This window comes from Amphiprion ocellaris, chromosome 12 (assembly GCF_022539595.1).
Source record: "Amphiprion ocellaris isolate individual 3 ecotype Okinawa chromosome 12, ASM2253959v1, whole genome shotgun sequence".
NCBI lineage: Eukaryota > Metazoa > Chordata > Actinopteri > Pomacentridae > Amphiprion > Amphiprion ocellaris.
In genome coordinates this window covers 32,169,472-32,196,428 of record NC_072777.1, presented here as the reverse complement: position 1 = coordinate 32,196,428, position 26,957 = coordinate 32,169,472, and the positions used below count along the sequence as shown (strand labels likewise).

At 39.0% G+C, this 26,957-nt stretch overlaps 1 protein-coding gene across 1 annotated transcript; it reads right to left on the bottom strand.

Moving 5' to 3' along the window:
- Positions 1-6,389: 6,389 nt before the first annotated feature.
- On the bottom strand, positions 6,390-26,957 carry mmut (methylmalonyl CoA mutase). Its single transcript, XM_023277727.3, has 13 exons — positions 26,834-26,957; positions 23,644-24,076; positions 21,348-21,715; positions 21,107-21,264; positions 15,776-15,947; positions 15,370-15,618; positions 15,114-15,225; positions 12,648-12,763; positions 12,318-12,433; positions 11,024-11,155; positions 10,777-10,924; positions 8,035-8,202; positions 6,390-7,289 (listed from the first exon to the last, which is right to left on the bottom strand). Exons 2-13 carry the CDS (start codon positions 24,038-24,040, stop codon positions 7,161-7,163), a joined length of 2,265 nt encoding a protein of 754 aa, XP_023133495.1. The 5' UTR covers positions 24,041-24,076; positions 26,834-26,957; the 3' UTR covers positions 6,390-7,160.

Below are 26,957 nucleotides of genomic sequence, written 5' to 3'. Positions count from 1 at the left end.
AAAACCTGTCCAGGTAGAAGGCCACTTTGACAAACAGGAAGTGGAAGATTCCAAGCAGATTTATAGAAGGGGGAACCGGACTGTACTAAGTGTGGTTGAGTGTAGAGGGGTGTTATGTGGGTTTTTAAGGCTGATAATGATTATTAGTGAGACATTTGGAGTAGATATTCATTTGCAGTAAATGAAAGTATTTAAAATCTTGAGTTAAACTTAGAAGAACACAAACTCTAACAGAAAACTTTGTTGATACGTTTTTTTGTTTACAGATGTTAAGTTAAAGGAGTTTTATTCGTTACGTATAACCAATCAGATCACTCCAGAAGACAGAGCGACCACAGGTAGATAAAGGTTCAGAGCCAAAGTAGCACCATTTTTAAATGTATTTATTACCGTAAATCAGTAAAAAATAAAATACTGATAATCAGTAAATCAGTCAGCCCACAATTACTACAATTCTACAATGTATGTCTCTTTCTTTGACTTGTTATTTGTACAATATACGATGTATATGATGGTGTTTTTTCATCCCAAAGGCTATACTATGATGTTTTCTCAGAGACATACTCTGCTTGTTCTGGCTCTGGGCTGCTGCACTCCTCCTCTGTTGTTTTCTGGATTGTACTCAGCTGCATGCCTTCGTCCACCCGGCCTCCGCTGACTCGTCCCGCCTGCCGTCTCTGGAGCTGAAGCTGGATTGGAACAGACCAAAGTACAGTCCAATCACGATGCCAGCTGCCTCTCAAAAGGCTCCTTCATCTGGCAGGTGGCGGCACTTCTTCTGAGGGGAAGCTGAGCTGGCCCAGCAGAACTTTGGAGATGTGTTCCAGTGGTTGGTGGATGTGTGGGGAGATAGAGAGGGACCTTTGAATTGTTCAGAAAGGAAAACAGGGAACTCATTGGTAGTTTTAGTTTAGGGTGCTACTGCGGTGTGTTTTGGGGTTTTCAGAGGTGAACAGGAAGAGTTTTTTTCCTATTGATTATCTTTTACTTTGTTCCTGGTTGGAATGCCCATCAATGTCAACATGAAGTTCACTTTTAGTTCTGTTGATTTATTTTTATTTTACTAACACCCATTTGCTTTTAACCCCCTCACATGTTGTGTTGTTGTAAACTTACTCTTTCAAATAAATTCTCATCTAACCCTCTGGAAACCAGCGTATGGACTGTTTTTGTGTTGCTCCTCACCTACTGACAGCTGTGGACTAAAGGCTATACTGTGATGTTTTTAGAGCAACATGCTATACTATGATGTTTGTTGGGTGACACGCTATACTATAGGCTTTTTTAATTGAAATATTACTGTGACTCTTTTTTGTTTTAGTTTTTTTTTTGTTTTTTTTAGCAACATATAAGAATTCGAACAGTTTTAAAAGTTACCATACTTTTACTTGTGCAATGAAATTATTATTCTATGGCATTTTTTACTCTGATGTTCTCTTGAATTACATACTATTTTGACAATATACTGCACTATGACATTTTTTGAACCACATATCATACATGACAATTTTAGGCAACATCCTATCATTTTTCACTTTTTGAACCACATAATAATCTATGTTTTGTTTTTTTTTTCGTGCCAACATGCTGTACTATGAACTACAGGCCATACTATGTTATTCTTGAGTAAAGTATACTATACTTTGACATTTTCTGAACTACATCCTATACTATGGCGTTATACACAGAGTGCTTTGGTTACATGTTGATTTATAATCTAGATTTTTTTTCTGTTTTGTTTTTTGACGGGATTACCACAGACCTGACTGTGAACACCGTTGACACCCACCTGAGGGAGACGCTGCCTAAGATCTCAAGGCTGCTTGGTCGTGGTCTTTCTGGCACGTACTCTTCAAAGATGAGCCGGGAAGTTTAACACTGATGGAATGACACCAGGTCTAAGCCGACAAACTTCCAATTCCTCCTCAACCCATAGTCTCTGGGAAACCTACATGGAGTAAGAAAAGTAGACAGACTATTTAGTTAGGTTGTTGTTGTTTTTTTTTTTGTTTGTTTTTAAATATAAATAGGTCGAGACAACGGCGATTTGTTTACTTCTCATCTAGCAGCTGGGAGCCGCCATGTTGAATTTCGTCACTCTCACTGAATCTCGCGATCTCACAGCATCTCGGGTCTCCACAGCATCTCCCTGGCTCATAATAGGAAATTCTAATAAAGAATATCTGCTTAGCTTTCAGGGAGGGCCGGTGATGGTCACACACATGCACTAAATATTAAAATATTTGGCTGCAAGACTAAACTATGCATCAATCTCATACAATGTTGACACCTCTTTTGTGGAGTTAAACAATGAGAACAAATGCAGACAAAAAAAAAAGTTGACAGAGGAGTAATTAAGTCTGTACACAACATATAAAAAAAAAATCATGCTAATAAATTAAGTACAAAGAACCGAATTCGCCAATATACTGGAGACCAGAGCTATTTGATAAGTATAACCTTGTTTAGTAACATTTCAATTATTTGAGAGCAGTCCTAAAGAACTGCCTGTAATCCCAATCATAAAATGGGTTTGGAGGAAGAACATAGATGGTAATCTGGATATACATGAGTTAGGCTTTATAACTACTATTGGTAGTATTGATGGTAGTAATAGTAATGTGACTACTACTAGTAGTAGTGATAGTACACACTACTGCTGCTGATACTGGCACTGCTACTACAACTTGTAATACTATTACAAATGCTGATACTACTTCTACGACTCCAACAGCTGTTTATACTACTACTGCTGCTTGTACTTTTAGTATTACTACTACTGCTTGTACAACTATACTACAGCTACTATTAATCGTCTGGTATTTGCTTGTCAAGCTGCTAGCTCGCCTTAGCGTTTTGCTAGTGGCTAACTAGTTAGCTCTCATAGACTGGAAGCTCTCAACAAGATTTCATAATGAAAAAAGAGCCAAAAACTATTCTTACCTATGAAAAGTCATTCCAAGTTTCCTTGTCTCAATCGTACGACGCAGTGTGTAATTGTATGCAGCACAGTGAGCCGGCATACTTGTTTCCGTTTTCACGCCGTCTACATCAACAGAATGCACTGAAACTTTTCCCCCACTAGCTTAGCCTCGCTGTAGCACGCAGCTCAAAGGGGCGTGTCCTATCTACTCATTCATATCTATGACAACAACGATGGCTGCACATAAGGACGCCTGACGTTGATTAGCTGCGTAAATACCATTATATACAGTCTATGGTAAATACGTATGTGAATCGCATCATTGGCTGCAGCAGCCAGTCACCGGTCACTCACTGACTCACACTGAAAAATAGCACAGAATGAATTGTTACGTGTTTATTTTATTTACAATTTAGGTTGGATTTTTTATTTTTTTTGTGCGCAGCGCAGATTTTCTGTGCGCGGAGACCGTGTCAGCAGTGCGCAATTGCGCACGCGCGCAGCTTAGAGGGAACAGTGATCACAAGAGAAATCCTCTCCAGTATGTTAAAACCAGCCTATCAAAGCCACAGAAGTTCTGGGAGACTGTTTTATGGACTGATGAGACGAAACTCGAGCTCTTTGGTCCTATGGATCAGAGGTATGTCTGGGGCAGGAAGAACGAGGCATACGAAGAAAAGAACACCCTGCCTACTGTGAAGCATGATCCCAAACACACATCAAAATCAATAAAGGCTTGGTTAGAGAAAAAAGCCTGGAAGGTTCTTGAGTGGTCGTCACAATCTCCAGACTGAAAACCAATTGAGAATCTGTGGTGGGATCTGAAGAAAGCTGTTAGCACGTAGACCTAAGAACTTTGCTGAGCTGGAGACCATTGCCCACGAGCAATGGTCTAAAATTCCCAAGGAGAGCTGCCAGAAGCTTGTTAGAGACAATACCTCCTGTCTACAGCAGGTCATTGCAGCAAGGATGCTGAAGATACAGCTTCATAGGGGGTTGAATAATTTTGCAACCTGCTTTTTGCAAAAAAATTAAAATTTTGGATGGATTATGAATTAAATCTCAATTTTTGCTTTGGTATTGTATTTCAATAAATTACCTGTTCACCTCATATGATTTAGTAGTCGCCTGCAGCTGTAATGTTGCTCATTTTGCCAGAATGTCAAAAATGTCAGGGGGGTTGAATAATTTTGCACGCAACTGTAATGGGGAGACGGCGATGCTCAGTTGCAGCAGTGGCACTTGCACGCAACCACCGCTAAGTGAAAGAATTTCTTCAAGTCTGGCATTTAAAGCTCGTATTTTTTCATCTAAATTTCAACAAACGTCAGTGTATAAATTTACATACATTCCACATAGTAGAGTTTCCGTACTGTTAGCAGTCTATGCATTTCAAATCCAACTTAAATAAGTGTGATATCCTCTTGAGAACACATTGAACTGTGCAGGATTTTCAGCAAAACAATGTGCAGGCTAATACAGAAGTCTCTCAATCATGTTGTGGCATTATTAAACGGTAATCCATTCAGTGTTGGACTGAGCGGCAGACATTGCCAAGTGTAAGCCCTTATGTGGCTGAAAGAACAGCTGCCATTACACTAGGAGACTAGCAGGATGTTTTTCTTCTTTCTAGTGTAAATATGGAGTGACATATCGGAATATTGAGTTGTTTCATGAAAAATGAGCCAAAGGCAGACTCTGTGACTAAGAAAAGAATTAGTTTCATTCTGTTGATTTTTCTTCTAAGCCAGCAATATCCAGCCATAACCATAAATGAATGCGTCAATAGAGTATCGTCAGAGAGAAAGACCATTTGTATGGCGCCTATAAAAAGCATTCACTCTCTTTGGAAGTTTTCTCCTTTTATTGTGTTTTATATTGAATCTTGGTTCATTTAAACAAGAATTTACAAAAAAAAGTAAGCAGTTTTTTTTTTATAAAGTAATGCCACGCAATTGAAAATATAAAACATAAAATAGGTGACTATAAGTATTCGCCTCCTTCAAGTCAGTATTTAGTCGATGCATCTTCTGCCGCAATTACAGCAGTGGACCTGTGTGGATAGGTCTCAATCAGCCTTATACATCTGGACACTGCAATTTCACCCCATTCTTCTTTTCAAAACTACTCAAGCTCTGTCAGATTGAATGGGCATCGTGATTGAACAGCTATTTTGACGTCCAGTCACAAATTCTCAGTTAGACTGAAGTCTGAACTCTGCCTCGGCCACTCCACAACATTCATCTTGGTGTCTTGAAACTGTTTATGTAGCTTTGGCTGGATGCTTCCTCATCTCATGCTCTTTGCTGGAATACAAATTTTCTCCTAAGTTGCATTTCTATTGCAGACTGCATCTGGTTATCCATGCTTTGCGGCATTCATTTTACCCTCTACCTTTACAAATCTTCCAAGGGCTGCTGAAGTGAATCATCTCCATATAATGATGCTACCACCACCATGCTTAATGGTGGAGATGGTATGTTTTGTGATGATGTGCAGTCTATGGTGTCCACCAAAAATAGCATCTAGTTTGATGACCAAAAAGCTCAGTTTTAGTCTCATCAGACTAAAGAACCTTTTTCCTGTTGAATTTATAGTCTCCTACATGTCTTTTGGTGAACTCTAGTAGACATTTAATATGAGCTTTTCCAACAGGGGCTTTATCTTTGCCACTCTCCTATAAAGCTCTATGCAGATTTACACATATTCTATATTAACTAACTTAACTGTACTCAAATAGAGATTTAATGAGTTGGATATTTTGTTTTACTTATCCCCTCACTTATGCTCTTCAGTTACCTTTTCATGGAGTTGCTTGCAGTGCTACTTATCTTCATGTGGTAGCAACAAGAGTGTTTTTTGTAAATTCCTGTCAAACACTCAATTTAAAATGACAATGATTTAATTTTCAAAAGCAATACAAAAAGGAAAATTTCCATTGGAGGTAAATACTTTCTATAAGCACGATAACCACTGTGGACTACTGTTTTGAAGTCGTAAGTTTGAAATTTGGCTGTCATCATCTTGGTCTTCTGAAACTGGACCTAACAAGCAGTGAATGTGACTAACAACTTGAGGACAGTATACCATTCTCTGGTAGCTCCACCCTAAAGTATACAGGCTTTATGTTCTATTTTGCTCTGTATGGGACCATAATTTTAAAAAATGAGCATCATGTTGTGTTCAAAGCGTCTTGAAATTAGCAATTGAGACCATAAACTTATTAATGAGGTAACAAGCCAAATGAGAAGTTCGCTAGCTTTCTCGTAGATCTCTGTACAATCATAAGTCTTTGTGCAATCAGAGGAGTTGCCCCCTGCTGGCTGTTAGAAATAATGCAGATTTATGGTTCATTTTCCTACTCAAAGGCTCCATGGTTTGAGATATTACCGCAAAGTCAAAATCCTCCCAAAAACTATCTCAAAAAAAGTCCTGCAGTTTCCATAAGCTGTACACAAGGCACACATTTCCAAAGTTCACAGACTTTATTGAGATCAAACCTGATTCAGAACCACAAGTAGAAAAATATTATTTCCAACTGCTTCACACACCACGACCAGTGCGCTGTGTGTTTATCCTTGAACAGAAGCTGCTGAAATTAAATTGATGAGATCAGAAGGCCACTGTCTGGATGATAATATCCATGAAAAGAAGAGGCAGGGAAAACAGGTTCATGACCACCACACTGACACTAATCCAATCCACAGTAACAGAGCAGGTTTAAAGTGTTGTCTGGTGTTTTATCTTACATGACAAAAAATACTCATCTGAAGCTGAATTTCTGTCACATGATGGTCTCAATAAATAGTGTATGTTTTATGGTTTTCCTTAAGGGTGAGTAAGTTTATTGCACATATGGAAGTATTTTGGGTTTAACCTCATATTCTGGAATTTCTGGGATATTTACAGGATATTACCAACCTTTCAATCAATACAATTCACACACAGCCGTGCTGCAACGGGTAAATTAGTTAATTAAATAATCATTTACCAAACTAAAGCAGTTATGTGTGACATTGCATCTTTAGAGTTTGAGTGACACTGCTACAGAATTACAAGTAAAAGTAAGTATGAGCAATTAACATTCAAAATTGAAATCTACAGAGAATGCAACACTGCAACAGTGAACTCACAGTGGGGAATGACATTTTGTTATTTTTTCCATTCTCAAACAGATTATGTACCGAAGTGTGGGCTCTGATTTGTGACACAAATAAACACGTAGTATTGTTTGTGTTTACATGGCCTGCCGTATGTTTTCCAGGCTCTTCTCGATGTTGTCAATAACCTCCACTGCAGCTTGTGGGATCCTGGTTCCTGGTCCGAAGATGGCGCAAACTCCGCTCTGGTACAAGAACTCGTAGTCCTGCGAGCATAAAAAGGTGGAACACAGTTTAAATCTTCATCTTTAAAACCTACAACAGCAAAGGAATAATGAACTTTTCATACTATAGAAAGAGAAGGATGTGCACAGCCCCATGTGATCATGCTATTAATAGTGCTATAGATGATTACACAACTACAAGAATCTGCAAAAGGAATAGGATTAAAATTAGGATTAGCAGGAAGTGGATTTCAGGAAATTAGATGATCACTGAAATCCTAGTGTTAAGTTTAATCCTATATGACAAGAATTGTGACAGCTTACTTTTGTGTTAACATGACAGCAAAAAAACCATTTCATATGCTCCTGCATGCTCATCACACAATTCAACACTACATATTTTCAGGGCCTGAAGAAAGCCGGTAGTCACGCTACAAGCCATCTGTGCAGGCTTGTTGAGAATAGCTGCAGGGGAATCAATTATACTGCTCTACTGCCTCCCCACTGAGAATAACTAAGCAGTGGCTGCTGAATCAAGGTCACATGTTACTAAATATTATGTACAAGAGCTTTTTTAGCTTGCCTTTTCCACTGTAGCCATTTCCCCCTAAGCTCCCTATCATGCTATCATGATGTTCAGTTTCTGAGCAGAACAACTGAAGGTGCACAGTGTCTTAGCAGCTCATAATCCTCACATCTACTGAGGGAAAATGCATTTCACGTACGCTGGATCATAGCAAGTTTCAAGGCACACAGTACACTTGTGCATTGGCTTCTAAGAGGCTACCTGTGGTGGGATGACACCTCCACAGATGACCAGGATGTCCGGTCTGTTGAGCTTCCGTAGTTCCTTGATGAGTTCTGGGACGAGCGTCTTGTGTCCGGCAGCGAGCGTGCTGACCCCCACGCAGTGAACATCTGCATCCACGGCCTGCTGGGCCACTTCCACGGGAGTCTGACGTGAAAAAACAAAACAGAAAGTACATTTTCAAACACTAATGCAATGGGTTTGGAGAACACTGTAAGAAAGAGAAGTGCATAACCACAAATCTCTATTATAATATCTTTAAATAATGTGAGTTATTCATGTTAATAATGAGGTCCAAAAATTTCTAAATTTACCTCATATTTCATCTTCTGCGTCAGGTTTTTATTTAAAAAAAATGTCAAACATACATAAAAGATTGTGTGAAAGTCTGAGATTGTTATGGCAGAAAGACTTTGGTAAAGAGATCAAAGAGGAAACATGGCAAGATGTGGTTTCAAATGTGGGGTGGGCTACGAGGGACACGAGAAGTAAATTTATCCATTATAAAATTGTGCATCTATATTATTTTACACCCCTGAAATTGTTTAGAATGGGATTCATCCAGGACAAAAAGTGTTGGAAATGTAAAAAAGAAGAGGGTACATTTCTTCATGCTATATGGGACTGTTCAAGGGTTCCTTTCTGGAAGACGATACTGAAAAAACTGGAGGAGTGGCTTAAATTATCTCTACCAGAATGACCTCAGCTATGTCTGTTAGGAGGTAAGTCTCTTATATCATCAAGCCTGTGTAAGGCAGACCTTAGATTGATTTTAACCGGATGTATGGTAGGGGCCAGAATCATTTTACGGAACTGGAAGAGCCCATGTAAGCCAGAATTTGCAGAATGGCTTAAGCTTATGACGGAGACAGTTGCCTTTGAGACTATGATCGCAAGGGGTAAACAATGTCCCAAGTAAAATTAGCCAAATGTGACAGGCTTCTCTGGCTCACATTAGTGATGCATAATATCTATATAAACTCTATGATATTCATGAGATGTAAAACTGATACATGATTGCTGCCCTTTGTTTGTTTTATTTCGTTTACTGACTCATGGTCACCGCATATCTTGTCCGCATCATCTTGAGTAATGTATCAGTTTTTTTTTCACTCTTTTAAAAAAAATTTTAAATCTTTTTTATTAATTTATATATACATATATATATATATATATATATATATATATATATATATATATATATATATATATATATATATATATATATATATATATATATATATATATTTGCTGTTTGTTTCTGTTGGTTTAAAATTAATAAAAACTTAAATGACAAAAAAATAATACAAGTTTAGGTGCATTTGCTCGCCATCAGACTGATAAAAAAATCATTAAAAAAATGTATAAATATCAAACTATATACAATATATACACTGTAAAAAAATAACATAATATAAATTTAAAAATTACTATAGCAGCGGTTAAACAGTGGAGCAACAGTCTGAAATGGCAGTGACTGCCCTGTGCAAAAGGTTGATCAGGTTGTCCAGTGTGTGAAGGAAAAATGACTCCCTTTCCCCCTACTGAGGTATTTCCTTGTGGCTGTTAGCAGACATCTTCCTAAATTATCTTCAGACAGGCAGACGCTGATTTTCTGCTATGGTCAAGGTTAGATATTCTGTTAAGACTAAGCAGACGAATTGTTTCCATATCGGTCTGTAGTCTAAAACTGACCTTCTCTCAACTACAATATACACCCGAAGATCAGAGAGAATCCTCAGAATTGATGCTGCCAATGCTCACATCACTGTGTTGCTGGTTATATCACTTCTCCTGACATCAGGAAACCTTATTCTCAGCCTAAGCCATCTGAGTCTCCAGAGTGTCTCTGTGTCCGCCTCCTCAATCCTCTCGACATTGCAGAAGTTCCCTAACAGTGTTCAGCAGTCTGTTGGTTTGGGGAAATGAAACTATTGCAGAACCTGGCTGTTCTGGTTCGAAGTGTTGTGGCATTTTAAGATTGAACAAATGATAAAATTAGATGAATAAATCAAATTTAGGAGCTAACAAAGATAAGATCAGAAGACCTAATGTGTCAACTGAAGTTATGAGTACACTGAATAATCCTGTGGAAAGCGGCAACCCGACTGAAGCCTATGGAGCCCATAGAAGGCGTGAGACAGGAAGTTCATGCTCTCTGTACATCTGCTCTCGTGAGTTGAAACCTAGGGCACGCAGAGCCAAGCAGAAATAATGCCAACCTAGCAGAAATAAAAAAGAGGAGTTGGTCTAACTTTTCGTAAGATTACATCATATACATTTTGATTGGGTTTTAAGACGATGGTTGTGGCTTTCCAGAACGGAAGAGGTGTGTTTAGAAGGAATCTGCATAGGTATAAAAGATGATGCAACGCTTTGTGTAGTGAGTTAAAATCTCCAGATTTTGCTCATGTTTGTTCTTGCAGCCTCTGTATTGAATTAACATTTTTCGCATCAGACTCTGAAGACTGCTTGAAGACTCCAAGTTTTGATCCAGAATTGATTTTTGACTATGTACGTGACAAAGCTGTCTGAACATCACTGGCCCTTAGCAGGCAGACTGAGTCACAACTGAAGCTGCTCTTGTTTGAAAAGAAGGTTCTTAATGGAGTTCCTGCTTCTCACCTGAAGCCTGTGTTATATTTGAAATTGACTTAAGTGGCATGAAGACTGTAGTGTAGTAAGCAGTTTCATTTCTCTGTATGACGCTGAGGCATTTACCTGAAACAGTGGTCCAATGTCTACGTCAAAGCCGAGGTCAGCAAACCCTGTAGCGATGACTTTGGCTCCTCTATCGTGGCCGTCCTGACCCATCTTTGCCACCAGCAGACGAGGGTTCCTGCCCTCGTGCTTCTTAAAATCTGCAACTCTGTGATTTTGAAGGGAAAAAATTAAGTAACCACATGCGACTTACGCAATCAAGCAATCAGTCTACACATTACAAAGCTGATTATGTTTGTTTTTTTACCTGTTGTGGGCCAGAGCGATCTCCTCATGCTCTCCAAACTCACTGCGATAAGCGCCACTCACCATCCTGGTGCTGGCCTTGTGTTCACCAAACACACTCTTCATGGCGTCTGTTATTTCACCAACAGAACATCTAAAGAAAGGAGCAGTGTCTTCAACACTCTTTTTCATTTCAGAATTTCAGTTTTTATTGCTTGATTATCTGTAGATTCTCTGTAATGGGACCCCTGATGCAGAGAGGGTAATAATAAAGCAATTTCAATCGTACCTCAGCTATCGAAACGTAACTTAATGAGTCATTTGATCTCATATTGAAGTATTTCCCTAACCCTAATCTATAGAAATAGACTGAAGGGGAAACGGTTGTAGAGCAGCATGGGATGTTTAAGCGGTTATGGATGACTGTGGGAGTTTTGATATGAGGTTATGATATTACATATTCCCAGTTGGGCCGTGCCAGTGCCTCTGGGCAGTTGGTCTGTGATCAGCATGTGGACTCTTCACATGATATGGCACAGTTTAGCATGGAAAACGAATAATGTCACCTCTTTCTTTCTTGTCTTCGGGGTGGAAGTCCACATGTGTGTGGGGCTCACACATCAAAATACATTTGATAACATTAGACGCAACAAATAGAATTTAATTTCACATGTGACTAGCTTGTCAAATCAGTGATTATATAAAAACCCCAGGGGGCAAAAAATATCACTGCAGATCAATAGATCCTCAATCTTGATCTGAAATATTAGATAAAACAAAAATCCCTCTTGGGTATAAAAAGACGTAGTGAGCTTTAATCACAAAACTAGATGCAACTAAAAGGGCCTTAGCTTCAGTGGCACTTACAGTTGTTTTCTTAGAAACCAAATTCCACAGTTATTTGAATAAAACTTTATTTGTAAACGAATTTTCCAAAAAGGTCCCAACAAGTTCAGCTTTGTGCATCATGATTTGGTCCGACTGTGCTACGAACTGCCACATGACAGCCTCAGGTGTGAAGAAAGGTTGACCGCCACTGCTTAAAGTTACCCACAAACAAAACAGCTTTGCAGAAAAACACCACAGCGATCATGTTACTGTACTGCATGCAAAACCAAGGTCAGCTGTTTTCAGAACGTCACAGAAGCCTGTAAATGGGGACACTATTTCAAACCAGTTCAAAGAAATGCTACACAAAGAAACAGGTTATCTGATATGCTTTGTAACCTTGAGTTATGAAAACATTAGTCAGGAGATGAAACAGTCTCAGAAACATAATTTGAATTACAATTAGGATTTGAAAATAGAGTTTGGACCTGGCTCGTGCTGCCTCCACGGCCAGGGCCAACAGGTTGCCCTCCCTGGTTCGAGCACACTCCTCAATGGCTGCCAGGCACTTCTTGGCTGCCTCTGGGTCACGAGTCTCTCTCACCTAAAACAAAGGAGGGAATGTGACACAAACATGGCATTCAGAGCCTGCAGTCATCCACACAAGTGACAGAATAGAGAATAGACTTCGATTGAATGACTTCTTGTTTTCTTATGCCCTATCTAGAATGCAATCTATGGTCTTTCTGGACATTTCTTCGAACACCATTATCATTCCAGTAGCGCTTATTTATCAAAAAATCAATTGCAACACTGACCTTTTTCAGTTTTTCAATCTGTTTCTGGCGTACAATGGTGTTATCTATGGCCAGCACCTCCACAGTCTCCTCTTTTTCCAGACGGTACTTGTTCACCCCGACGATGACCTCTGATCCTGAACGTACAAGAGATGAAACGGCATAAGAAAAATACAAGAGGTGCACGTGAAGTCACAATAGAAAGCTTTTACAGGGAGCACAACAAGGAGGTAAAGCAGATAGAGGCTGAGAAAACAAATAGAAAAGCAATAAATGGCAAGTGCAAAATCTAGAAGTGCACTAAAAGAAAAATACTGCACATTACAAACCTGTGCAGCAAATTTCAGAGTACAAAACGGTAGAAAGTTTAAAAGAGCACTGCGTTATCTTTAAGGAAAATAAAGCTGATAACGGCAACAGCAATTTACTGACAAGCAAACATCCTCTCTGGCCTTATCTCAGCTAAGCAGCAATACCTAATCTATGAATGCTGATTACAGTCTGAGTATTTTAGGAAAAAATACAAAAAATGCCCAAATTCAGGGATCCAAAAAAAACGTTGAAGATCATAATTTTATATATACTTCAAAGATTCTAAATATCTTACAATTTTCAGAGTTGGAAAACCAATAATTATCTCTGAGTAGAACATGGCCAATCAGAAGTCAAGATGCATCGAAGAAGAAAAAAAACAACCTGTCAGCAAAGATGTAGTGCCGAGGTGAAGGAGAAAGCCAATGAATATCAATGAGTGAAGGCATCAAGGGGATTATTGAGAAAAGCTACAGTCTGTGAAGGTTCTGCTCTGCTATGTAGAAGTCTTTTCAGGCTTTATGAGACGTAAGTAAAGGCAGAAAGAGAAACAAAGCAGACTCAACTGAACTTCGCAGTGACACCCCGACATGCCTATCCAAAGGTATACACACACATCTGGCACAACAACACAACAAAATACACACGATGCTGGATTCAACCTGCGATGTGCTCTTATGTGTGACAGCCTACTTCGGTCAGCAGAGTCAAAAAGGCTAAACAAGCACATCAGTAGCGATAAATAAACGTGATGCGGGTTTTCTCCGAGCGCACCGGGTTCCCCTTAACTTCCAAACAAATGCACAGCAGGTTGACTGCTGATTCTAATGCTTGAATATCTGTAGATTGTCTTCATGTTAGACCTGGGAAATACCGGCTTCAGCCTGCTGCAACCCTCTACAGGGAATTTAGTATAGCTACAGACGGATGAATATGTGTTTTAACAGTCAGAGCTGCACAATAAATCAGGTCATTTGTACTTTATTAGAGTAATAATGTGGACTGGACAGCAGAGCATGCAATAAAGGATCACTTCTAGTTAAAGTGTAGGGCTGTTTTTGTGTATTTAAATCTTAATATTGACAGTGTTATTATCAGTTTTGTAACTATTGCATCTTTGTGTTGTGCGTTTGTTTGGAGGACAAAGCAGTGGGGAGAGTATATATGCATGAATTTAATTAGGGGAGACACACTGTAGCTGTGTGTTTGTGATGGACATTTCGAAGTATTGCATTAGAAACGGCAAAAATCTAAACAGCAAAATTTGAATACACTTCCACAATATAGAAAAAAATATTTATTGCTCCTTTGAGGTTTTTTTTTCTCCCTTTTCCAAAAAAGTTAATGCACTTAAAGAGAGATGGGAACACCTTTTCCAAATAAGTTCTGATGTAGAGAACGTTTAACTAACATGACTGATCAGATGTTTCTTGTTCTTTCATTTTCTTCTCTACTGACAGCATGAAATGGGTCCAAGAAAGATTAATTATAACTTTCCAGACTGAAAACAATTCATGGCCAAACTTTTTATTTGTCTCTTCTTCTTTGAGTGTTTCTGGCAGCTGGCAAACATGTAGAATTTTGCAGCTTAGTTTTATTTGTTTGAATTCACTTTAAAGTTGCTTGTCAATTATGTGGAAACACTGATATCATTAGGCTACTAATGGTATTGAAGCTGCATAATCTGTATGTCAATAACACACATACAAAACAGGGAACTTCCAGTATATAGTGGACAAAAGGGAATTGTTTTTAATAAAAATGTTTATTCTTATTTTATCTTTGCCTCAGATAGTAGCTTTACCTGGCTTATTTAAAGACTAACTGCACAGAAAATCACTAATAGCAAACCTTAACAGATAACAGAAAAGCTTGAAGTCTACAAATTGTACGGTCATATCAAGAACTTTTAAACAGCAGAAATGAACTAAAACAACATGGGAAAGTTTTTACAAGTTCATCAAGTTATACAGTCAAATTTATATGAGATCATTTCTGTATTAATGAACAAATGAAGATTATGCCACATTAAGTGAGAAATGTGACTCTTTCAGACAGGAACTTAATCTATATATTCCATAGAAGTAAGGTAAGTAGAGAGCATTAAAACTAAAAGAAGGGGGAGAGGGTGAAAAGATTGAAGAACAAGAGGCTTTGAAGCAATAAAAAAAGTACCTGAATCGATGCGGGCCTGTCTACGTGCAGCACATTCCTCAATACGAAGCTTTGGAATGCCCTCCGCCACAGCTCTAGCCATGCCTCCCATCTCCTCAATGTCTTTAATGAACTATAAAAAGGATGTAAAATGGATACATCGCTGCTTAAAACAGTTAAAGTTCAGGTCAAAACTTGAACAAAGTAAAGAACAAATAATTAATGTGATGAATCTGGACGGATGCCCAGACTGCTGCCTGTTTATTTCATGACAAACCTTCAGAGCTGTGTTATAGACATCGTCCGTGAGGGACTCCATCATGTGCGAGCCTCCCCATGGATCAGCCACTTTGGGGATCCCCGACTCCTCCTGGATGATGATCTGGGTGTTCCTGGCGATACGAGCGCTCTTCACCGTCGGCAAACCGAGAGCTTCATCGAAAGAGTTGGTGTGCAGCGACTGGGTTCCCCCGAACACAGCGGCCATGGCTTCGATCACTGTGCGGATCACGTTGTTGTACGGATCCTGAAAAAGGGTCACATGGCAAAGCTTTAGCTACTATTCAGTTACTAGTTTACGAGCTACAAACACAAATTTTGTCAGATCAGTTATTCTCAGTTTTCTGGATCTCAAATTTAGATAATTTGTCTCTACACATTTCAACATAACGGTTTGCATTTACTTGTTCGGTGAGAGACCAGCCTGAAGTCTGGCAGTGTGTACGGAGGAGGAGAGACTTGGCGTTCTTGGGCTGGAAATTCTCTTTAATGAGTGTGGCCCATAGCCTCCTGGCTGCCCTCAGCTTGGCAATTTCCATGTAGAAATTCATCCCGATACCCCAGAAGAAGGACAGCCTGACAAGACACGCAAAAAAGCCGAAGGAGTTAAAATGGACTGAAAAAAGTGACACCATGTCTGCACAAACATATAATTTACTATCTTCTACAACCTTTCTGCCCTTTCCATCATTGAGCATGCTTACAGACTGCTTTCCAATTTCAATGCACTAGACCAACTAACAATAATAGGCTGAACTATTAGTATTCAATGTCCAAACTAGTTTAACTGCCTGAAACATGTCAGTATGATATTTATTAAAAGGTACTACAGCTACAGCGCCTAATTGGCTGCACGAATATATCAACTGATATTCGCATATTGCACATATGTTAACATCAGCACATATGTCAGCAGCTAAGTAACAAAACATTACATTAGAGAAAGGCCCAAATATATTGCTGGTCATGTAGAAGCAGGATTACTTTTCCACCAGAGAGCACTGGAAAGCTTATTAGTCAAATGCTAAATATTCAAACTGAATTGAGTTTGTACATGTTAACACATTTCTAAACAGAAATTATTTGGCCATTATGTGTTTTTATAATGTTTAATTTCCATGTTTTTTAGATTTAAAGGTGAATATCAAACATTAAATACAGCCAGTACTGAGGGAATGCAATATACAACCCTGATTAGGAAAAAATGGAGACAATATGAAAAATGTCATTTGTGAATCTACATCCATTTCTGCCATTCAAGTCTGCACTGTACTGCAAAATAAGGTCTGCATAGGTGTAATTTAGGACTAGTAATGAGGCAAAAAAAAAAGAACATGACATCAGCAGGTAACGCAGCATCCAAGGAAGGATTCGCCCTGTAGGAGCAAAGATAGGCCAAGCATTTAAAGACAAATGCATTTCAAAAAAATCACTGATATTTTTAAAAAAACAATGTCAAAAATTTAAGCCATCTGCACGAATTTCTGTGCATAAAGGACACAAGTCTGAGCTGAATATCTGTGATGGCATTGTGTCAGGAAAACTTCATTTATCTGGGATTGGTATCTAAAAAAAACAGCTGCATCTACAATTGACAGAAAGCTATATGTTCGTAGTGTCTAGAAGTACTGTTGACCTCTGTGGGCTAAGAGGTATCTCAGGTGGACCATTACACAGCTGAATCAATATTGTAAGCCTGTTTTTGAAGCAACAACCTCAAAAATCATGCTCCGTCATAATATGAGGTTGTGACAGTGTCATTATCAACAGTAACACACACTTCTTTGAAGGCTCCATTAATGCTCAAACAGTCTTTGGAGCTACATATGTTGCCCTTAAGGTGACATCTTTTCCAGGGACACCCATGTATAATTCAAAAAACAATGCAAAGCTCCTTTCTACGTGCACTGCAAAGCCACTGCTGTGTAAGAAGATTACGCGGATAGTGGACTGACCTGCTTGCAGTCCTGAATTGTCCTCAAGAGAGAACGTGAGGCATATTTTCAATAAAGACCCTGTGCTGCTGCTAGCATAAGATTTCAAAGCAGAATGAATGGGATAAAATCACACCTGAAACAGTCAATTGCTTGTTGTTGTCAGTACTTGTCTTGAATTTCCCTTGGGATTAATAAAGTATCCATCCATCCATCGTGCTGTTGTATTTTTTCAGTGTTATACAGGTCAATTTTAACTTTAACTGAAACAACCTTCAGTTTTTTCTGATTTGGAGTTGCAGAATGTATCCTTGTACAGAAATAATAAAAACCTCCAGTCACTCAGGTTTTCAGAACTACTGAACGTCTTATTCTAGCTACAAAAACTCAACATGACAACACATGGAAAGTCTACCAGTGAGACATTAAGCGTTGGTCGTGAGTCAATAAATCTGGGAAATCAGTGGTAAAGACACAATAGGTGTTGGTGGAAAATCTTCAGAGTGACATCTCTATAATGATTCAGAGCATTTGTCTGTAACGTCTCTTTCTGAGGTCACCACACAGAGATGGGTCACACTGGACTGGGCCCTGAGGATGTTCCTGAGAATTGAATGCACATGGAACTCTGCTATTGCCTGGGTAATTGAAAAGGCAACAGAAAATAGTTGGGGGACACTTGGAGAGGAGATAATAGAGGTAAAATGTAGGATATAGGAATTGGACAAGAGATGAGGTTTCGTGCAGCAGTGCAGTGCTGTTATTGATTGAAGAGTCTGATTTGTCCACCCGCCACACAGTGACTATTTACTTTAAAAGCCACTGAGGTGCTGCTATTTTAAGACTTTGGAAAAGAGCATACCAAGGAATAGTTCTCGACTGATCTTACCTGCTAAAGTAAAGAGTTTCAGGTTCTTCACAGTCAAATTCAGTCAGAAAATAGTTGAAACACTGTATTCGCTGTCATAAGTCTGCAACGTGTGGAGCTGATGTTCTTTGAATTCCTTAAACGCAACATGCATTGTCCAGAAAACGGAAAATTTACTTGGTTGCCAGAAGAGAAAACAAATAACAACATAAAGCCAACATCAATATTGTTGGCTTTGTTCACAAGCGAACAGTTGATTCTCTTTGATATAGTATGTATAAATAAAAGCACATCACTAACACATCAAAGAAAATTACTTTTTAAAATAATCTGTTCAATAAAAACATTCATATATGTAATATTCTCCTGAGGAAAACGTAGGTGCAGCCTGGGCCTCACGTGCAAGTAATGCACCTTTTGCAATTAATAACTTGTGTTTGGCATCATTGTCCACTGGTCCAACATTGGTTTGAGGACACTTTTGAACACTCAACGAGGATCAAATCTAGGTTTTGGTGAAGCCATTCCACAACCTTTTATTTCCTCCTTCTTGTTCCTCAGCAAATCCTTTGGTGGATTTTCTAGTGCATCAATTCCACTTCTGGTTTATCTTCAACTTCCGGATTGATTGCCTGACAATATCTTAGAGTACTCCTTAATATGAGGCACAATTTATTGTTAAATCAATGACTGCAGCCTACTCAGTCCCTGAAGCAACCCCTGATTGTAATATTTCCACCACCATGGTCCACTGCTAGGATCAAGTTTTTCTTCTAAAAAGCTGCTAAACATGTCTACAGTTACCATGGACAAACTTGATCTGTCCAGAACGTGGTATTCCAAAAGGCAGTTGCTGAGTTACCAGCAGATCTTGTAATTAAATGTTGGGGTTTATGAGAGCGTCTTTTTACATCAGATGGTCAGATCTTGGGTTGAATTTGATGAGATGGCCAATCCCGGACATATTGGCAATCGTAGAGGATTTATATCTAATCATTTGGAGATCTTTTTTAAATCCCTTGACAGACTCATAGGCATCCACAGACTTTTCTCTAAAGTTGTAGAAAAGCTCGTTGAATGTTGGCATGATGACACCACACACTTCAACAACAAAGAGAACAGCAAAGCCTGGATGTCGGAGGTTTAACTAAAGATGTTCTAATCATTGGCTGCTCTTACTTTTCCATTTCTGTTTGATTGAAACAACTTCAAATTTCATGGGTCCTTTGTTTGCGTATAGAACCTTTATCTGTATGCGCTGTTTTAAGGAGAAGTAAAGGTTCAAAAATGCTAAAAACATTAGCATTTCCAAGACATGCATTTCTTTTATCATAAGACTGTAAACATTTAGTTCAAAGTGAAAGGATAAAATGTAATTCTGTATCATAACAAGTGGACAGAACCAAAGAGGATCCCACAAAAAAGATACATTATGGGAAATTCAAAGGCTATAATTCACAACTTTGTTCATTTCCTGAAAAAACAACAAGTAACAGACAGCAAAAAGGTTTTCATGTCAACTTAAGATGCCCAATAAATGGCTTTATCCTTGGTTCATCTTTATACTTTTTTCTGTATCTGTATGGTTGTGCTCCAGGGCAAATATTTGTATATGTGACTTGAAAAAGAGTTTGATTTGTACAGAGGCCTTTCAATCTAATTTTATGCTTGTTCAGTCCAAGTCATTTGCTGGTTTGACAGTTAAATGTGGCCGTCATTATGCACCAATCAAACATCAAACATGCCGTGTCAGCAGCATATTAATTAAAGACTATATAGGACTACAGTATATGTGAGTACAGCATCTCTCAGGACCTTCATTTAGTGCCTGAGAGAAATGCTGAAGCAGGTATTCGTCGACTGAATGCACAAACTCCTGCTCTCTAACAAAAAGCCATCATGTTGTTATGCAGGCGATGTGGTTGTACATTAATTCCACACGAGGGTAAAACCTCTGAAGTTTATGTGGCATGGATGAAGAAAAACAACATGCTTCTGTAAAAATAATGATTGTAAAGTCAGTCTACTTACTGTCAGATTCAACCACTACTAGTGTTGCTGATGGTGCTAATAGCAGCGTCTCATGTTAGATACAGGTGTCACAGTTCACATCTCATATCTCTTTAGTTTAAGCTTGTTTTTTGGTGCAATTTGACACCCAATATCCTCCCAAAACACTGGTTCACTATTCAGCTGGATTTACACCAAAACTGTTTTTTCATTTGTGGCTATATCCTGAATCGTTAATGTGGATGTTGTGGGAACTTTGCCCACAGTTCTGAGCTCAATGTCACCAGCTGCATTATTTTGAAATATGCTAAAAAGTAGAGAAGGGGCCTGAGAGAGGGATGTGAAAGCAACACAGAATCTTCCACGCCAATACCACAGGGGGAACTTTAGAAGTGGATTACGTTTCCCCTCTGCAATCCTACCAAGAACACATTAGTGGATCATAGTGGTCCTTAGCTGTATGATTTCAAGCTGTCGGTTGTGCAGAGGGTGGAGAAGTTTCTGAGTGGTAACCGAACATTAGTAAGATGGAGGTTGAATGAGGGTCAGTTTGGTGGTGTTTCTACAGCAGGCTAAAGAGTCCGAACACCTGCATGAAAATTTAAAAAATACTGAGTGGAGGCCAGTAAAAAAAAAAAAAAAAGCAGCAACTTCTAAGGCTGAACAATGAAGCAAACATGGAAAAACTAAAACCTGCAGTTCCTCAAATGGCCACTTGAGGCTGGAACCAAAAGCAAAGCAATGCCCACAAACCTCCATGCTAAATGTCCAACTTTAAAACAGAAATAATCATGTTTCCTGTCTTTATAGCTTATTTACCTGTTAATGACAACCACACAGAGGATATTTTTCTGATAAAACTCACCCTTTTAAATTGTGTTAAGGTTTACAGTAATGCAAAATTAATGGCGTGGTATTTGTACCTTGGGGCGAACTCATCGATGGTTAAACCTGCTTTCAGACCGGTGCGGCAGTACTCCAGGCCGTTGGCAATGGTGTAGGCTACTTCCAAGATGGCATCAGCTCCAGCCTCCTGAAGATGGTAGCCACTGATGGAGATGGAGTTGAACTTTGGCATGTGCTGTGAAGATGACAGCAAATCAATTAAATTATAATACTATGTAATACAGAATAAATGGTTTATGTTAACTTTGTGGTATGTACCTTGGATGTATACGCAAAGATGTCTGCAATGGCGTGCATGGAAGGTTCCGGGGGGAAGATATAGGTGTTGCGTACCATAAACTCCTTCAAAATATCATTCTGAATTGTGCCGGTCAGTTTGGCTTTGGACACACCCTGCTCCTCTCCAGTCACAATAAACATCGCCAGAACGGGAATAACTGCTCCGTTCATTGTCATTGAAACAGACATCTTCTCCAGCGGGATTCCATCAAACAGCATCTTCATGTCCTCAACCGTGTCTATGGCCACTCCAGCCATGCCGACGTCTCCGTGGACTCTGGGGTTGTCTGAGTCGTAGCCGCGGTGCGTCGGGAGGTCGAAGGCCACAGAGAGACCCTGCTGACCGGCTGTAATGAGAGAGTCAAAGAGGTAATGGACGGGAGATGAAGCAAGGTGAAGAGGAGCCATAGGTGCACACTCACAGAGACCATTACTAGAAACATCACAAGAGACGACTGCAGTGTGAGTGTGGGTAGTTTCATTACAGTAACTATGAAGGTGATGTGACACTGCTGAACGGGTCAGTGATGAACAGGAGACTTCAGCAAAGACAAGGACTGCCTCCGGTCACTGGCCAACCAGCAGGACACAACAGCAAGAATTTCATTTGTAATTCTTTGCCTATTATTTTGTTTATCTAAATTCTGAATGATGATCTTGGAAGCCTTCACTGGAACAACAACAACACTACATTGTAAACTGTGACAGAAAAACATCACCTTTATTTACTCTTTTCATTGATTATTAAAGTAAGTCAACATATTATAATTACTCACTACAGTAATAGCAAAGTAGTCTTGTTCCGGACAGCCGACTTGCTGCAGTTGTTTCAGTTTATTATGCAATAAAGAAAGGCCTGTTTTACTAAGATTAAATAAGTGTAGACTTTAACAAACATTTCTGTTTAACCCTTGCACGCTTCAGTGATCCTCAAAGATGTAAAAACTTCTCATGCAGCTTGTGCACATACTCACATGTACAATATATAATTACATATTTAATTTGGTTTCTAATTATTCTATGTAATTAAAAGTGCAGTCTTTGGTATGCTAATCAAGAGAAACTTCTTCAATAAGTCTGCTTGTTAATGCTTAAGGGACAAAGATCACAGTTTTGTTTCCTTCAGCTTCATCTGATCTTCAAGGTGAAATAATTTATTACTTTTTTAGACTTAGAAAAGGTAATTCACGGATTCATCACCTTCTGACTCCATTACTGTATGCCACTTTACTCCAGCGTCAGTAATGGATATGTTTATAGGCCAAAATTATTGCAAAATGATAAAAATTCCAGTAGAATCTGCCACATTACTTCACTTTATATTGGCCTTCAATGGTTACAAGTTAGGTGGAAAATAGTTTTTAAGACTTTATTGCTTATTTATAAAGCCTTAAATGGTCCAGCACCAAGTTGCATTTGTAGTCTTTTAACTCCTTATGAGCCTGACTCCTGTTTGAGATCCTCCAGCAGAGAGCTTCTGACTACTCCTGAATGTCGCCTTGTGACCAGAGACGATCGGGCCTTTGCTGTTTTCATCCCTGAGCTGTGGAGTTCCCTTCCAGAGGATCTCAGACCCGCAACGTGAACATCTTCTTTGACAACATGACTGAAAACTGTTTGTCATTATTGTGGATATTTTAATCAAGTTCTTTTATGATTTACGACTGGTCTGCTTGGTATTTTATCCTACGTCACTTGTTTTTCCCCCCAGTATTTTGATGTATGCTTTGTGCAGCTCTTTAAAATTTTGGTGTAGAAAGGTACAATATGAATAAATATTGCAGGATAAAATTGCATTTCATTGTTACGTTGGCTGAAGTGTCATATACTTTCTCTCAAATTCAATACAGAACAATCAATACAGAGTTAGTTACTGCATGTAAATAACCATACAATTTTATAATAAACTACAGATATTTAAAATGGTATTTGTGAAATTTTAACTCATGTATAAAGTAGTTTCCAAGACATTTTTTTTCTTTTAAACTTGCCAGTTGGCCCACTTTCAGCTCATTTATTTGCACACTGAAATCCTAAAATTTCCACATCAGTTTTCAAAATATGTTAACTTGGAAAGCATTTGACAAATCAAGCTGAAGTTTCATGAATATCTTTGGAAATATCCATATTTTATGCTCTAAAAATTTCAGGCAGATCAGACATGGTCGAGCAGAAAATATTTTAAAAATGTGATATTTGTATGTGTGTGTCTTATTCTAAGTTCACTTGTAGAGCATCAGGCAAAAATGTAAATGTACATAACAACTAATTCTACCTTTAATGTTGTCTTTGTAGAACTTGTTGCTCTCCTCCACAGTGCTAAAGCCGGCGTACTGCCTGATGGTCCACGGTCTGTAGGTGTACATGGTGGGATAGGGCCCTCTAGTGTAGGGAAACACTCCTGGCAGCTCATCAGGACTTGCTGCTGTGTCTGCTTTGGTGTACACGGGTTTGATGTTGATTCCTTCAGGTGTGCGCCAGATCAGATCTTCTGGGTTCTTGCCCTTCAGCTGCTTCTTAGCCAAGTTGGCCCACTCAGGATGCAGCTCCTCCTGGTCCCGACATGACACTGAAGTGTGGATCAGAGATCGGTGTGTGTACGAGGAGGAGACAGAAGCTCTAATCAGGCGCCCGGCAGCCATCGCTGCACACGCCCTCTGTGCAGTCAGCATCCTTACTGCTGGATCAGTCAGACACACATGGAGAACCTGGAAGCACAGATATGAGGTGGTGAAAAAGATCAGTGCGAGTTAGTTTGTGAATCCAGAGCAGGGGAACAGATCTGGCGAACAGCGGTCCAGATATCAGTAAATCGTAACGGGATTTTAAATTTGACGGGTCGCTGTTATTTTACCGGCGCAGCTTTTCCAGTGTTTACAGCATTGGTTATCAACTCAGGAAACACACAGACCAATTACATACGAGTTCAGCCATCCCTACTCAGCCACTAGATTCTCTGCATTGCAAGAGCTAAACATCGCAGCTCTGCATTCACAAAACAGTTGAGAGGTGAGGGACAGACGAGAGGAGGACAGACAAAAAAGAAATAGAGTAAAAGGCAAAGAAACTGGTGAGCCTTAGACAAGACAGAAAAAATATCAAATGGACGGGTTTCCCAGGTCTGAAGGAAGCAGCCCTGCACATGCTGACCATGTCTGGCTCAACAGCTTCCTCAAATATGACCATAATCAAGACTAAATATCATTCCAGACTCACCAGTGAGCTCCAGATGTGTTTGATAATGACCCTGACACCATTCAGGCCACGATTCAAAATACTGGCAGGGAAGTTGCAGCTCAGTTCTCCCATTAAACAGCAGGGATATAAGGGGAGTGATAAAAAAAAATGTAAAAGTGTTCAATTGTTTACATTTTTTGAGATTTAGATATTGTTAAAGATGTATACGAGTTGGTTCAGGTTGTTCAGTCATTATTTTTTCAAGTTCTGTGCTTTATTTTAAGATGTACAGTTACATCAAAAGTTATTTATTAATAAATGTTGTCAAAATGTTTTTGAACTGTATTGAATTTATTTGATTTGATGGTCAGCTATTGATTACATGTATTAATAAATTTTCTCTGACAAGACCTCTTTAAATTTTAGTTGCCTACCCCTGATCTAGAGGATATGGACAGCAATATTTCAAATTCTGTTCCATGACAATGACACTGCTTTAACTATGACCATTGTTAAGGCCCTGAGCCGCTGCACTCCTTCTCCTCTAATTAATTTGTATCAGGTACAGCTGGCCCTGTACCTTTGTCTGGCCTCCCTGTCCTCATCCCACCTACAATCCCCAGAGTTGGATTTGGATTTGACCAGGCAGAGTTTAAAAGGCTCACTCACACAGCATTTGGTGGTGGTTCTGTGTAGGAAATGTAGAGTCGCCTGGTAAACTATTAAAGAACCTATGTTTGTGGTTAATGTGTGTGAGGGGATAAGAGCTAGTGAGTGTTTTGTTTTTTGGCCTGTAAAACTAGACTATTCAGAGTATTTATTGTTATATTTCAGATAGGGGTGCTGCCATGGTATTTTTTGGGTCGTGAGTTTTCTTTCAAACAGTTGTTTGTTTTATTACTTTTTTTGTTCTCCCTCAGTTTGGGTATTATCTGCTTCAGAGGAAAGTTTGCTTTTTGTTATGTTTAGTTTTTTGTTTTGGCAGCATCCATTTGCATTTAATCCCCTCAGTTTCCTGTACTGTCCTTGATACTTTACCAGCTATTCCAAATAAATCACCGCCTACTGACTCTGGTCCCAGCATTGTTTCGTTTTCTTTGGTTACTGTCCGCCAACCCTAGACAGCCAGGTCGTAACACCATTAACTCATCACATTACAGTCCAGCTGATCCATCAAAACATTTGGTTAAATGAAGAGTAAAGGCTCCTTTATTTTCGTCTGCTTTTTTGTTCTACCTGTTTCCAAATCTCATCAATATGTGGTGCATCTTGGTTAGTATGCTCACATAGTCGTCTTAGCGTGCATTTAATTTTATGTATTTGTAATACTTTTTATTCCCTCCATGCATGTATATGCCACTACCACATGTTATTAACGTTGTGTCATTCTGTAGTTTGTTTTGTCCTATCATAATTTTAAAATTATTACTATTTTTTTACATCAAACCAAGAGTTTTAGTATGACCAGCATTAGACAAATGATGGTTAGACAGGCAAATTTTTCTAAAAGTGAAGTTATTGAATTTTATTACTAATATAAATTCCTTAAAATTCTGATTTTTTTTTCTTTTATAGCAAACCAAGAGTTGCAGTATGACCAGCAGGAGTCAACTGAAGGCTGCAGTGATTTTGGTGACACTACAGTGTATAAGAGTGAAGTTACTGAATATTTGTGGAGTGTCTCTCTTTGCTGTTGCAGCGGTTTTGCATTTTGCAGACGGTCCCTGTTCACTCCATAGACACCAATGTTATTTGTGCAGCAGGAAAGACAGCTGCTTTGTTAAAACTGGGCTTGTAGCACATTGTCTACCTTACAACGATAGGAAAGAGGCATCGTTTATGTTTTGACAACGTATATCTAATGAGTTATTGATGCCAGAAGTCCGAATCTGTGAATACTTTACCGAACTGTATAACCTCCTCTGCTAACTAACGCTCATGACACTGGACAAGGAAAATGTTAGCTTGGTCTAGCATTACAGGTGACTAACTCGCTAAACAAACAAATACATCAACACTTTTTATTAAATCACAACGGCATGAGGAAATTAAATCACTACGAGTGATAATAACTTAGTGACATATTCACTAATGTACGTTAAAAAGACCAAACGTGCAACATTTAGCATGCTAAACATTTAGCAACCAAGCTAACTGTACACGTTACACAGCTGCAACCGTTTGCGTTAACGGGAAAAAATCGAAACGGTGTGCGTAATGTGACACATTCAGCAGGCCCGCATGTTTCACAGCACGCATTTTTGAATATTATATGACAAATTTCTGACCTTGTCGTTTGTTGTGCTGTCTCAGGCTGATAGCAGGCGTGTGGTCGGACAGCCAATGAGGTTTCATAACATTGAGAATCAGCCAATCGCCTGCGAGAATCAAACGGCATGAACTTTGACCGCA

Coding starts and splice junctions, on each gene's coding strand:
- mmut (XM_023277727.3), bottom strand. CDS start 24,040: ATGCTGACTGCACAGAGGGCGTGTGCAGCGATGGCTGCCGGGCGCCTG. Junction 12,764..15,113: donor ACAGGCCCGCATCGATTCAG/GTACTTTTTTTA, acceptor TTGTACGTTCAG/GATCAGAGGTCATCGTCGGG. Junction 10,925..11,023: donor ATCGCTCTGGCCCACAACAG/GTAAAAAAACAA, acceptor TCAAAATCACAG/AGTTGCAGATTTTAAGAAGC.